The sequence below is a fragment of the Pogonomyrmex barbatus genome, unplaced genomic scaffold (assembly GCF_055798465.1).
Source record: "Pogonomyrmex barbatus isolate J1 unplaced genomic scaffold, ASM5579846v1 scaffold1, whole genome shotgun sequence".
In the NCBI taxonomy this organism is placed as follows: domain Eukaryota; kingdom Metazoa; phylum Arthropoda; class Insecta; order Hymenoptera; family Formicidae; genus Pogonomyrmex; species Pogonomyrmex barbatus.
The window spans coordinates 4,591,211-4,605,807 of record NW_028297098.1 but is presented as its reverse complement, the minus strand read 5'-3'; the positions used below and the strand labels follow the sequence as shown (position 1 = coordinate 4,605,807).

The window sequence follows — 14,597 nt, the reverse complement described above, 5'->3', positions numbered from 1 at the left end:
CTGTCAAGTAGCATCGTGAAGCCTCAGATCTTGATGTCAATTTAATTTCTTTATGGCAATGCATGGTAACAGTTGTCGCTTAGAAGGATATTTGTCGTTCCTGGCTGCAGAAACAGCGAGGGAAATGCAGACCGAGGCGAAATCCGGGCTGAGGAGTGGCGAACTGCTCAACGGTATTAACAACAATAACAACAATGCCGTGAGGACGATAACGAGATATGTGCATACTAAGCATGCGGACTCGTCGGTGAAGATCTTTCGAGAAACGATGGTTTGATAATCTCTCCAAGCGACGGCAGTAACATCAAGCACCTCGTGTAATAAGATCGAGATTTAATCACTTGAAACTGTCTAACCCTTTCAATACCGCTTTCAAAAGAGTAAAATGTAATGAATATATTTTTTATATAATGGGGAAATAATGCGTGAGAAAAATTTTTCTATCGGTATTCCATCAGAAAGAAAATTTAATATATTTCTTTTATATTGCGATTCAGTGACTACAATATAAAAAATTTTGTAACACAGTTCAGCAATTTGCAAAAAGAGAAACCTTTTTTTTTATTCGTTTTATAATATATAATACGTAAACTATGGTATCGAAAGGGTTAAATCTGTCGTTAATAAATGAGTATTACTCTTTCCATTTCTATCAATGTAAATTAGCTTTAATTTTGATTTAACTTTTTATCTTTTTAATTTACATCAGCTAGAAATGGATATAAGTAAAGTGAATGAATGATAATGAATTATGAGGCATTCGGCACGTTTTTGCCGCGACAGTATATTAATCCGATCCACTGACCATTATATTACAAAATCCGAATACTATAATTACATTCCACTAGCGTAATCGGCAAAGGAATTTGCACGAAGCGAGAGCACGAGTCAAACGTCATGTTTGAAGCTACAATCTGCGTGTCCTTAACACTACGTAATGCAATTATATTGTTTAAAATTCTAAACATGTTTAAAAAAAAAAGTAAAGATGTTTAAAAGATGTCCAAGCTTGGTGAATCTTCAGTAAAGATATGTGAACTATTTGAATACGAATCAAATAAAAAATCAGATGAGATTTGATTCAGATTTGAATCTTTATAATTTGAACTTAAACGAAAAATTTAAATTTAGAAAATTTAATCACATATATTAAGTAATAATTTTATAAATTATATTTCTCTTAAAATAAAAATTTGACTATTTTTTTAAGTAAAGGATTCTGTTTCATACATAATTTAAATAGAATAAATATGTTATTAAAAATTATGTTAGTGAATAATTCGATTTAATTCGACTCGAAAAAAATGAGATTTGATTTGATTCGATTCATCGAAAAATTCTTAATTCGCACATCTCTGTTTTTAGACCTCTTTTAAACGTCTTTCGTTTCTTTCTGAATCGTCAAAGAAGATATTTGCGCAATTTGACAAATCGCACTTTATAGATGTCAAGTTTCACACCGCTACGGTATCTCGTTGTTATTCGAGTCCAATCAGAACACGAAAGCTTCCTTACTTTTGCCAAAGATATTATTTTTGGACGCGCCGCGAAAGTCCCTCTCACTGCCTTTCGCGCGTTTATTTACGACCAAAAATTTCATATATTTATTATATCGGCGCATCATGCTGCCCCTCTTCTCGATGGATACTTCTACAAGATGCAAAACGTGTAGTGACGCCGTGTATTATAAGTGTAATGTGGTTGTTCGTTTGCGATGTAGGTCTCTAGATCTTTAATATACCTCATCGGTTGTTCTTGTTGCGCTACGCTGTTAAATTCATTATTGTACTTATTACCGCAATGGACATGCGTCTCGAGTACAACCTAATTATCTCTAAGATTACTTCTCGCGCGCGCGTTATACTTAATTTTTTAATCGTGTAAATTAAGGTATACATCGTTTGTTGTTAACATACACAGGGATGATAGGGATCTTGTCTGGAAAAAGTCGATTCATGAAAAAAAAAAAAATCGAAGGATTAAGGAAACATGGACTATTGAAGGATAAATTATTCATAAATATCAATAGCAATAATTTTCCAAAAAGTATCACGCTTTATACGAGATCATTAAAGCGGACTTGATATTTCTTGGGAAAAAGAGATTACTTCCATCAAATGTACCTCTTCGTGCGAACGTATCGGAGTACGTTCTTTATATATTTATGTACAGAAGATAAGCCGATATCCACTTAGAGAGTACAAGACACAGGTGACCGAGAAACTTACTAGTAATTAAGCGAAAATTATAACGAGTGAAAATATCTCAGATATACGATAAAAGAATTTCGCGAGTCGCTCGTTCGCGACTCGCTGTGCCAATCCGTTCCATCTTAGAATTTTGCACGTTTAATATGAATGTAAAATTCCTCACCCCCGCAAGACCTTTGAGTTGCGTAAATTGGAGTTTTTGAAAATCCTTAGAAGGGTTCACGCATCACGTATTTAAATCCGTTTTACGTTTTCGAACGTTGGTTAAAGATTAGCCGAAGTCTAAACGATTGCTCGTCTCTTCCTTTCCTCCGACGCGAAAGGAGAGACGAGGAAAAAGAGAGGATGTGAACGTTTTGCGAGAGCAGACCAGAGATTGCTGGCGAAGAATGTCTTGGATGCTGGATCCAGTCGCACCTCCATCGACAATTTAATAGACGTTGTTACATAGCTCTTGATATGTCGTTTCTCAAAGTGCGTGTATTGAGATACTTATCATGGCACTCCACGGAAATTAGCGATTAATTCAGATCGATGTGCTAGTATCTTTGTATTGTAAACTCGCGGGGCTCTTTCGCGCCTCGCCTATGTAGAAAATCGATAGGCAAGATCTTCCTTTGTGTCGTTAATCGAGCCGTAATAGTGCTTCTATGTAACCATTCTACGTCCACATTCTTTCGGAATTATTTTCGATCGTGAGTTGAGTCGCACTTTTGACCAGCCAAGTCGATTTAGCGAATGTCTTGTTCGCCAAGCGCGCCTTGTCCGTTTCTCAGCCTTCCGTTTAATGAGACTTAACATAAATGAAAGACAGAGAGACGAACAACACTATTTAGCGACTTATTGCGCGATGGAGATTGCGAAGCCTTCATTTCCTTCATCGCTTTCACGATGTACGTTGTTGAACTTTGACGTATACGTTGTTGGATACGCATAATGATGTCTCGATAAAATATTATATAGTCATAAATGTCACCACCGTGATATAAATATATAAACCAGAGAAGCAATTAAGAAACGCCATGAAGATCTTCCTCGTTTCACACACTTTTCGGAATATTTAAATGTCACGAACTTTTTACGACATCGAGGAGAAATTTACTTCTGTCCGAGTGTAACGTGGCGGAACGCTTTTAATATCGAGGCACCCGTTATAAAAAAAAAAAAAAAAAAAAACAAAAAAACTTAAAAGACGCAACTCGTTTTTTTTCGTGTAGCGTAATTCTCTTTGTATCGCACATGAAATCCGTTCATCGTTAATCCAAGAGGAATCCTTCTTTCAAATTCTTCTGAGCTCAATCTTAGTGTCAGCCTTCTCTTGAATGTTCTTTTAGTCTCCATCATTGACTGAGGGAAGGAAATTGTTGAATTCATTATCGCGAAATATCTGCGTGGCGAACATTTCTGAGACGTACGGAGGGGGAATATCGGTTTCTTGCGGTTGAGAGGTGAAGTTGATGTTGTACTTTTATAAATACTTGTGTACTTGTATTTTATACCGGTGACGTCTCGCATCTCCACAGAGCAATACGACAACGGATGTATATCTCTGACATAACGAGATCGCACACGTGTCATGCGTGCTCCGTACGTCGGCGATCAGGATTAAGAAATCGCAACGCGCGAAAAAACGCGAAGACGTTTCGTCGACAATTATCTCGAAAAATCGAGCGACACGCTCATTTCATGTTGTACCAATGTTGTAGGAAAGGAAATAAAGTTATGATCCCATAACTCATATGGAAATATTATTTCCCGTGTTTTTCGATATATCTCCATATATCTTCAATTCCAATCTTGACGAAAAAAAGATAACGATAAAGATCCAGAGTGTAAATGTAGCATGAGAGAAGATTAATGAAAACGTGAACGAATCTTCTAAGAAGCATAAATTGAAACATTGAAACAATTAAAACGCTTCTTTTACGCGTTTCAATTTACGTTTCTTATAAGATTTGTTCATGCTTCTGTCATTCTTCTCTTATGCTCCAAATTTTACTTCTGTTAGTGTAATTAAAGCCCGTATAAACGTATCGCACAATTTTTTGTAATTATGGCATTTCTTGTATCTTTGTTTACACTAAACTAATAAACAATGCATTTTATTCTATTTATTTTTAATTAAATAATATAACATTAGTTTAGGGAAGTTTATTATTTTACAAATGCCGTCTTGCGTAATATTATTTTTTATTATTTCATTTCATCAAAATATTTTTTTATATAAATTGTATTTGGCTGAAATAATTAGCTGGACGTAAATTAAACGTAAATTAAATTAAAAGTTCTTATATGGAATCATTTGTATTTCGTATGAAGAGTTATGGAGTGTCATTAAAAAGATTTATGAGTCATCCAAATAATTATAATTAAATATTTAAGAATCATGAAATTAACTGAAATTGTAGATTTAAGACTCATTGTTTTGAAAGCTTCATCAGATATCATCAGCAGTCTAATTAATACAAAACAATATAATTAATGTAAAAAAGAGAAGAGATTACTGAAATAATTTTTAATCATATTTTTTATATATTCAAAATAAAAAGATTTTTCATTTGGCAAAGTGGCATTACGTGTCAAATGCGTAATTGCTCCGTCGCGCATGCGCGAGAAAAAGCGTTCCCAGTTCCCACATTTTCATTAGTATATTGGACTCTTGTCCGTCGTGTTGAGTTTATATCAGTGTGTTTAAATAATCATAAAGAAGTTCAATTCCGAAAATGAGTAAAGCACATCCACCAGAACTTAAGAAGTAAATATAAAGAATATTTTTCAAAATATCGATCTCTCGTCATTGGTGTTATTTAATTTATTATGCTTGTTATGTTTGAGGTATTATATTTTTGTACTGACGCTTCTGTATTATTTTCAGATATATGGATAAAAGACTATCCCGTAAGTAATAACACAATAACAATAAGAAAATATATGATAAAATTTATTAATCTTATATATTTTTGAGAGGAAGATACAATTTTTTTTTACATGGTTTTTATCGGTAATATCAACTTCTATAGGTTATGTAACACTAAATTCTGCATATATATATATATATATCTGCAATAATCTTAAAAATCGTGAGATTTTTTTCAGTTTTATAAACTTGTGAGGATTAAATTTAAACTTTAAATGTACGTTTTATCAATTAGGTAAAATTTTAAACCACGCATCATCTTGAATAAAATATAAGCTTTATTGAGAGAGGTTAAGTTGGTTACATATGTGTTCATTGTGTTATTAGCTACATTCTAAAATTAATTGTTAGTATTGAAAATATATAATTTTAATATCGATGATCAATTTTAAAATATAGCTACTGATAGATTTTTTTGATAAAAAGTAATCTCTTGCTGTGATAATAAAAATATTTTTCAAAAAAACCTTTTTGTGTTATAGCGATTTTTTCATGAAGCTTTCGTAAGAATATTGCACACAAAACTCATCCAATTCTATAATTAAAATTTAATTTTTTATAAGATATATTTACTTTTTTATAAGATATATTTATATATTTTTAAAATAGTTTTAATATATATATATAGATGGTAATATATGGATATTTTTACATTGTATTGTATTTTTATATATTTTCTTTATTCTGATTTCTCCTAAAATATTTTGCAGTGAAATTGAATGGTGGTCGGCGTGTTGTTGGAATATTAAGAGGTTTTGATCCATTTATGAACATGGTTATAGATGAAACTATAGAAGAATGTAAAGATGGTACCAAAAATAATATTGGAATGGTGGTAAGTTATGCAGTAAATTTATACTTATTTTTCTGAAAGCAAATTATGCAGAAATTAAAAAGACATCCTCTAATGTTATTTTTTTATCACTAATATTAATGAAAATAAATTGTGTATTTCTAGGTAATTCGTGGCAACAGTGTCATCATGTTAGAAGCATTAGATAGAATATAGTTTATACTTTATAATTTTACATTCCTTTAATGTATATTTTTAAATAAATCGAAATCTGTCCTTTAAGATGTAATCAAGATTATCAAGATATTATACATTTTGAACTTTGACAAATAGTATAATTTATTCTAATATTTTTGTACAAATGATTTTTTTCTTTGACAAAATTATAGTACATATTGTGTTTTAGGCTTTCGGAAAAAAGTTGTCAATAAATAAATCTGTCTATTGGTTTCATTGCAATTTTTATGAGAAAGTATTACATCATGTTTTCGGTCCAAGATCCTAAAGAATTAAATTTTATTTAATGTTTATATTTAGAAATTTCTTTGTAATGCAATATAACAATTTGTTTATTTCCAGTTAGTTATTTCCAGTCTAGGGATTAAGTTTATATTAAATTGATATTCATTTAAGTTTGCATACTTTGAACATTTTTATATTGTTTTTATATTTTTTATTCAATATTACGCAATTGTTTTCTTACTCTAATAATTTTTTATTGTAGTCACTACAGTAAAATCATTTAAATCGATTCAAAATCAATTTAACTAAATATATATCATGAATTTAGGTTTGATTAAGAATGCATAGAAAAGTATAAAATATTAAATTATTAACAGATTTATAGAATTGTAAAATAATTTTTATATACTTGTTTTCGATATATCTTTCTGAAATATTAAGCATATAACTATTTATTAAATATGATTATATCAGTTTGATTATAGCTCTAGTAATTTAAAATCGTATTACGTCATTAATTGCTCTCGAAGCAATCAGAACTCATTGCAAAAACGTTATATGTTTTTAGTGTCATGTGTATTGTAGTGTCATATGTATAATAAAAATTTCAGGAATTAAATCTGAATTTTTTACTTGATAAGAAGATGCACTAGTAGTAGAACAATCCATTTTTCTCAAATGATTGTCAAATGATTGTCAAAGAAAAAATTATTTATACTTACTATGAACACAAGAAGTTTATTGATAAAATTTTATTACAAACGTAGGAGCTATAACAATTTTAATACTGCATTTCATTTTTATTTTTATACTGGTCAGTACATCGAATGAAATAAACTTTTTTTAATAAACTATTTTACTAAATGTATTATAATTACAAATTAGTATAAATACTGTAACATAATCTTAATTAATTAACTCAATTCCTTGTCAAATTCAAGAAATATTTTCATAATCAGTTTATTCTATATTTTTTAAATTTAAATATTTCATTTATACAGAGTGTCTCATAATCCATAAATTATTTTTAAATAGGGCAGATAGAATAGATGAAGTTGAATAGAAAAGTCCTCTATTATTTTGTAATTTTCGCAATAATTAATAGGTGCAGGAAGGAGCATACGAGCTCGAAAAAACGATTCAGTATGCACTCACGATGCTAGGTGTGCTAGGTGATGCAAGATGTTTGGAAGTATTTTACATACGACAATAGCAATCAAGAATAATGCATAAAAAAACATTAGATTTTTATCTCTTCTCATCACGCGTTTGCTCATCATCACCAAATGCATGCTTATTCGCAGATATTTTTTATTTTTCGTTAATTATTACGAAAATCGCAAAAATGCAAATAATTGAATTATAAGACATGCTATATTTATCATTTTATATTTTTGTATCATAGAAAACATTTTATAAATGATACTTGAAAATAAACTGGCTCAATCTGCAACTGTATCAACGCATAAAAAGTAATTATACATATATCAGAGTAGACAACACTCTCATATATTGTTTTATGACACTGAATCACTGAATCAATTACAAAGCTTGTTCTTTATAAACATATGCGCCTTTATATGTAAAATACATATAAATTCAGTACATATCTGCTAACTGTGAAATTTATTCAAACTATCTAATAATAACAGACGTGTATATCAAGCAATATCTATGTTCACAGCGCAAATATCTTTTTATATATATATATATATATATATATAAAAAGAGAGAAAACATAGAATATACATAAACAGATCTTATTTCTGTCAGACAGTAATCTACAAGTTTATAAAAAATAAACACGATTATATATTAGAAGAAATTTCTGCTTTACAAGGCACTCAACATTTCATTAATTTTTTGCATTACAGGAACATCATTTACTCTCAACAAGTGATAGATGTAATATCTCATGTAATAAAATATTTTATGTCGTATAATATCTTTTACTTATTTTAGCAATAAGACAGAGCACAACAGATATGGAATAGTGAATATTTCACGATATATGCGTAACATATAAACTAAAATTTATTATTTGAAATATTTTATAATTTCACATTGTTTGTACTGTATGTTCTGCTCTTATAATAAATTTTATAAAAAAAGATTTCACTGAACATAACACGCTTAATACATACTGAAATTAGCTATTTTTTTTTTATTTTCGGATATTTTACAGATATGGCGCATTTCAGCCGAAAAAAGAAATAGTACTTGTAGATAAACATTATCTTAAAAAATGAAAAATAATAAAAATGTCTTATGCATAAATCTATATCATAAGATAAATATAAACGTAGCTTACACTACTTTTTATATGCCTCTTCAAATGAAAAATAAAATATAAAAACAAAAAGAAGTGTTTCCTATTTAATTATAACTCAAACTGACTTATAATTAATAAAGACGATTTCACACTATGCAGAGAAAATTTTTAATCTGTGTTGACATTTAAGGTTATTTTAGAATAAAGCCAGTTTAATACATTTAGACTAACACTTCTTACGTACGTATATAAATATTTCGTATATCAACATATACATGTCAATGTATAACGTCGTCGCAACGATTATGTATATTTTTTTTGTCTGGTGCTTTAATATGCTAACAAATTTATTATTTGTATTGTTATTATATGTTATTATAACATTTGTCATAAAAATAAATTTTTTAAGATTTTCAGTTGATTCTACAAATTATAAAATAAAATATTTAAACTATACTCATATTAATTATAAAATATGTAAATATATCAAATTAAAATGTATCAAATAATAGCTTAACGTAACGATAAATACAGAACAAATAATATAAATCATGTATAGAAAAAAAAATCTTTTCATCGGAAAATGTATCACAGTTAATGTAATCTTACTGGGATAGATTTAATTATATAATTGCTAAATGAAAAAACTACAATATGTGAATATCTATGTAACTGCTTCATATATAATGTTATTTTATTTGGAAAATATTAAGTTATATTACATATGTTAATATTTTTCAAATATGCTATATAAAGCAGCTTCAAAAAAATAATTAAAATTTATTGGTAAAAGTATTTTACGATGGTCAAATGTTAAATGAAATTTTTCTATTTTACATACTAAAAAATAATTGCATGTTCAATATTCAGTATTATTTTTTAAGACTTTTATAAGCGATAAGAGGAAGTTTAGAGTATCCAAAATAGATTATTAACGAAATTTTATCATTCACTATAATTTGATCTTCTATTAATCTTTGTAAAAATAATTCATTTTTCATGCTTCAAATAAATATTATCTTACAATTGTAATAATCTTTAAAAACTACATGTGTATAAAAATTTTATATGCATATATAATTAATATTTTATATTAGAGGAATGTGAAGAAAAATTATCAGTTTAAACATAATTTTGATTTCTTACAGCAGCCGAAATAATAATCTTATTAAAATAGCTATGTTAAATTACCGCGTATAAATAAAATTTAAAACATTATGCTCGCAAAAAGAAACATGAGCAAGTCTGATTTATCGCGGTTTTTATTTACGCAATTGTGAGTCACGACGTAAATTAAAAAATATTTGTATCGATGAGATTCACACGCATTCCATATCATTAGGTTATATAACGAGTTCAAGAGCACAATCATTATTTCGACATTAGAATAAATTAAATTTTAAATTTTCACATATATATATCACTCAAATGGATGAATATTTAACGCGTTTTGATTGCACGATAATTCTTCAGCTGCTCTTCTCCAAATATTCCCACAGACTTTTTTAACAGATTATATTTGACGGAATATTTTCACAACTAAAATATATTGCACGCTTTATCTCGATGTAATAACAGATTCTTGCTTGAAATTTTCAGGATTGACAATTTCTTTCACGGAAACGAAGGTGAATCCTTTTGTCTTTGCATTGCTGCCTTTGTTAATTGTCGATAATTTTTCCGTATTATATTTCTCGATTTCATTCTGACTGTTGGATGTATCCTCGCATTTTAATCTCTTTACTTTCTTTTCGTACGAATCCTGAATTAACGTATGACTTGTTTCATCTTTTGAGAATTCTAGCTCTTTTTGCTTTTCTAATTGAATGTTCGCTTTATTGACACTCAGTATCGAATGTGTTTGAACATCATTTTTGAAGGGAATAGGTGATGTGCAAGTGTAATCGCACTTAAGCTCTTTCTGATCAGTATGCTGATTAGTTATATGTTTCTTCATGTCGTAATTATTACTGAAGGATTCATCACAAAAATTACAAAAAAAGAGTTTCTCGCCTTTATGTTTTGCTATATGTACCTTGAAATACCAGCCAGTAGTAATATTTTTCGAGCAGTAGACGCAAAAAAAATTCTTTTTCGTTTTCAGCAATTTTGAATTTTTGCGTACTTTTGATATCAAATTTGATTGTACCAGAACATTAGAAGTGTCTAATTTCGTGGCGGCAGTATCAACGGCTTTATCAGCCAATTGAACGGACGGCGAATTCGGCGGATTGATCGCCGATTCTGTAACTTTCTCTGCAACGATACAAAACTTAGGGATTCCCTGCGTGTGATGTAATAATGACGGCGGGCTTATCAAGTTAGTTATAGGTACCACGCGTATTGGAGCAAGAAGCGTTTTAGATTGAACCGGTGTGGTTGTTAATATACGCGATGGTGATACGATCCAATTGTTTATCGCTATAGGTTGACTAGTAGCAGGTTGAGGCGAAACTGCGAGGTGAAGACATTGTTTCTGTGAAGGCATAACTGAAGAAGGTGCGGAAGTTGTGATAAAAACGGAAGTTGGAACTGGAGTCGGAGTCGAAGTTGAAGTAGTTGAAACTTGAGCTACAGCTAGAGCTGGAATTGGAACTGGAACTGGAACTGAAACCGGAACTGCAATTGGAACTTGAGCTGAAGTCGAAGATAAAGTTTTATCTGGAGTCGGAGTTGGAGTAGATACCAAACGGGAATTCTGTTGCAGATTTGGATATCTTACTTGACTTAATGAGTTTATTTTGTTTTCTACTAAATGCGATGTGTTGCAACAAATTGCGGTGCTCTGCGACGAGAGGGGCTTGCTTCCAAAAATATTCGTGACTTTAGTTATTGACGAATTAATTTTGATAAGTTGAGTGTTAGTCAAATTAGTGTCAGTCGATTGAGGTACCGAGCTAGGTACTGAGATCGTGTTGACAATCGGTCGTTGACTAGATACTGTTTGCGGTATAATTATCAGCTCTTCGTTTTTCCACAGAATTTCCATCGCTCTGGCGGGATCGGAATAATTGTGTTTTTTCATTCTTGCGATTTCTAAGATTTGCAGTTCCCGCATTCGCATCCGCTCCTTTAATAAATGTAGTCTATCCACGTTATTATGGACATATTCATTCTTTCTTGCACAATTCTTATGGTATACTCGAGACATCCATTTCTTCAATGTTATTCCACAAATATCGCATACATGCGATCTATCGCATCTGTGTAAATTTATTAACGCACGACGACAGCGATTGTGATCGATACTTAATGCATCGCAATATTTATTTTCGCAATGTTTTGCAACTGGTGCGTTTATCTCGTCATCTTCTATATTTACTGATATCATCGGTGACATCGTATCTTTATCCACATACTGCTGTACTGTCACGTCACAAACGATGTTTTCACATGGCTCACGATGACCACATAATTTCTTTTCAATGGGTAACAGAGCGATTTCTGACTTTTTATCCTCTATTTTCGAAGGTAGAAGATTGGCGTCTTCTTTTTCTTCTTCTGCAGTTCTAACAGGATGTATCGATATATCAGCTGGACTTGAATGACTTGATGTTGCATTTATACCATTTCTTTTATGCCAAAACATATCCTTATTAGATTCCGTCAATAGGTTTAAAGGAATTGTCTTAATTATAAGATTTGGTTGATTAAAAAGGCGTTTCACCGAATCTGATTGCAATACCTGTAAACAACAAAGTCCATATGATTCTCAGTTATGAATTATAAGTTGTCAGTTGTAAAATTATATAAAATTGTATAAAATAGTATTATGTAATACAAATATTATCATATAATAAGTAATACCTTCTCATGGTATACATTATATATATATATATATATATATATATATATATATATATATATATAAAATTTTCTTTCTAGCATAATAGCCATGATATAACTTACTTCAGATAAAGTGGGTTTTATCTTGCTCTTCGGACATATATTGGACGTGTCTATGGGCATGAGCTTCGACAATGGGGTGCATGCTATCTTCATCATGTCAACAGGTAAAAGCAGTGTAGGATCTTCTGTAATTCAGAAAAACTCGGTCTGAAAACAAACGGCATAACAAGTAAACGGTTTGTCAGCGGGATTCGATTCTACCTGTTCGACATTTACCGCGCGTAAAACAATGATGAAATGAATAAATTAGAATCAACTCGAGAGGGGAGGGGGGCAGGAAATACAATTTGTAGGTTAGTTAGTTAACTCGCATAATCATCATCCCAATCACTTGGTCGAGCCCGTAATTCACGATGTCTTTGCAGGCACCCCTTCTCCCTGCCGTGAACTTCCCCGGAAAAGAAGATACTTACGTTATACAGCCTCGTCACATCGGCGTCATAATCCGTGCTCATAAGCCGCTGTTCCAAATTAACGTGCACGGTGATCCGCGTAGTAATCGCGATCCCGCGCGCCATCCGCGACACTTCTCCTTTTCTTTTCTCTCCCCCCAAAAACCAATTTTTTTTTACGAATACAAGCGCGCGCATTGAATTCGTCCGCGCGCGACGGACGAAACGCGCGCGCGCGCGCGCGCACATTGGCGCGGAATCGACTCTCCTCGATTCGGAGGGATAGTTCGCAACGCGAACTCTTTACGTTCCATCCGGGTGTGGGCGACGAGAAACCCGTCGCAGCTGACGACGTGGTTACGGCCGGAACATCACTATGCCGTTCATGAAGTCTAATGGAGTTGGCTATGCGGCGTCGCCACGACGTTGATACGCAAACGCTTCGCGCTTGCGTCACCGCGGGGGTCGGATGATGTTGGATTTATTCCTTTTTCCTTTATTGGAAGCTTCCCAGCGAGAGACACAAGGAGTCATTCTGTTTTTGTTTTTTACTGAATATCGAAAAAAGATGGAATGACTCCAGTGTCGACTTATATCTCTGGCTGGAAAGTTCCTTTGTTGAACCGACAGATTCACTATGTAAACTATTAGATCCTTTGCACAATGGAGGAACAGAAGTAAATATTAAATTTAAAAAAAAAATGGACATAAATAAATGTAAGATGTAGCTTATACTTGTACTCCATTGTGCGTTATATTTAATTTTTATTTTCATAATTTCATATTTATTGCTGTTCCCCTCTACTGTGCGTAGGGTCTTACATCAAACTGCGTTATTACGTCACACGTTGCGTTATAACGTAATTTTTGTCGCTGCGTGGATACATCATAATTTTCGCGCATGCGGTTTTGTGCAGAGTTTTTTCATGCTTTCCTCTGAACTCTTCTTACCTTCTCGCCTGCAGAAATTTGCGAAGAGTCTGCGAAAGCAATATGATTTCGCTTTTCACTCTTTCCCTCAAAAAAGATTAAAAAGATGAATTAAAAAATGTGACAAGTAAATGAATTTTAGTATGTTTTGGTCTTTTCTGCAACGACATTTTTCACCTTACGTGAAAAGATCTCTAGATAGCCAAATCTATCGAAAGCAAATTTTACGAAAGATCTACAACAAATTTGATTGACAGAACGAAATATATGAAGAGAATATAATAGCAGATTCTTTTCTATGAAAACCGGACAGAATCTTATAGCCATTTTTTATACACCATTTAAATGATACATTTCATTTAATTATGAATTAAATTTTAATTAAATAATTTTATTATATTATGAAATAACGTTCTGATTATTGAGTCTCTCTATATCTTGAACATTTCCTCTTTAGTATCATTTAAAAATTCGAATCGATTAGTTCCATGCCTTTGTAAATTTCATAATTACAGTATCGAAGCACACAAGTTTGTAACTTTATCGATTTTCTCTACTTCATGAAGTTGATCAGCAGTTTGGTTTTCGGGAATCTCATTTATCTCTCGTCAAATTCTACAAAGAGGCTTGCGCGTAATATTTTCCTTAGAAATTAGGAGATATTAATCTCTATTAGTCTTACATCTTACATTATAATTTACGTGTTCTACCT

At 31.4% G+C, this 14,597-nt stretch overlaps 2 protein-coding genes across 3 annotated transcripts; one reads left to right on the top strand and one right to left on the bottom strand.

Moving 5' to 3' along the window:
* Positions 1 to 4,808: 4,808 nt before the first annotated feature.
* Positions 4,809 to 6,379, top strand: SNRPG (small nuclear ribonucleoprotein G). The gene is made up of 4 exons (XM_011647289.3): positions 4,809 to 4,965; positions 5,086 to 5,108; positions 5,838 to 5,962; positions 6,086 to 6,379. Exons 1-4 carry the CDS (start codon positions 4,934 to 4,936, stop codon positions 6,134 to 6,136), a joined length of 231 nt encoding a protein of 76 aa, XP_011645591.1. The 5' UTR covers positions 4,809 to 4,933; the 3' UTR covers positions 6,137 to 6,379.
* A 2,015-nt stretch (positions 6,380 to 8,394) lies between these two features.
* On the bottom strand, positions 8,395 to 14,546 carry LOC105432466 (uncharacterized). Of its 2 annotated transcripts, none has more exons than XM_089081299.1 (3): positions 12,977 to 14,546; positions 12,564 to 12,710; positions 8,395 to 12,339 (listed from the first exon to the last, which is right to left on the bottom strand). In XM_089081299.1, exons 2-3 carry the CDS (start codon positions 12,657 to 12,659, stop codon positions 10,213 to 10,215), a joined length of 2,223 nt encoding a protein of 740 aa, XP_088937425.1. In that variant the 5' UTR covers positions 12,660 to 12,710; positions 12,977 to 14,546; the 3' UTR covers positions 8,395 to 10,212. The 2 variants fall into 2 exon arrangements, with proteins under 2 accessions (XP_088937425.1, XP_011645592.2); XM_011647290.2 differs by having other exon boundaries at positions 12,564 to 12,688.
* Between the last annotated feature and the right edge of the window lie 51 nt (positions 14,547 to 14,597).

Excerpts from the sequence above, each read along its gene's own strand:
- SNRPG (XM_011647289.3), top strand. The coding sequence starts at position 4,934 with ATGAGTAAAGCACATCCACCAGAACTTAAGAA. Across the intron at positions 4,966-5,085 it reads CATCCACCAGAACTTAAGAA|ATATATGGATAAAAGACTAT; the intron begins GTAAATATAAAG and ends TATTATTTTCAG. Across the intron at positions 5,109-5,837 it reads TATGGATAAAAGACTATCCC|TGAAATTGAATGGTGGTCGG; the intron begins GTAAGTAATAAC and ends AATATTTTGCAG.
- LOC105432466 (XM_089081299.1), bottom strand. The coding sequence starts at position 12,659 with ATGATGAAGATAGCATGCACCCCATTGTCGAAGCTCATGCCCATAGAC. Across the intron at positions 12,340-12,563 it reads TAAAACCCACTTTATCTGAA|GTATTGCAATCAGATTCGGT; the intron begins GTAAGTTATATC and ends TGTTGTTTACAG.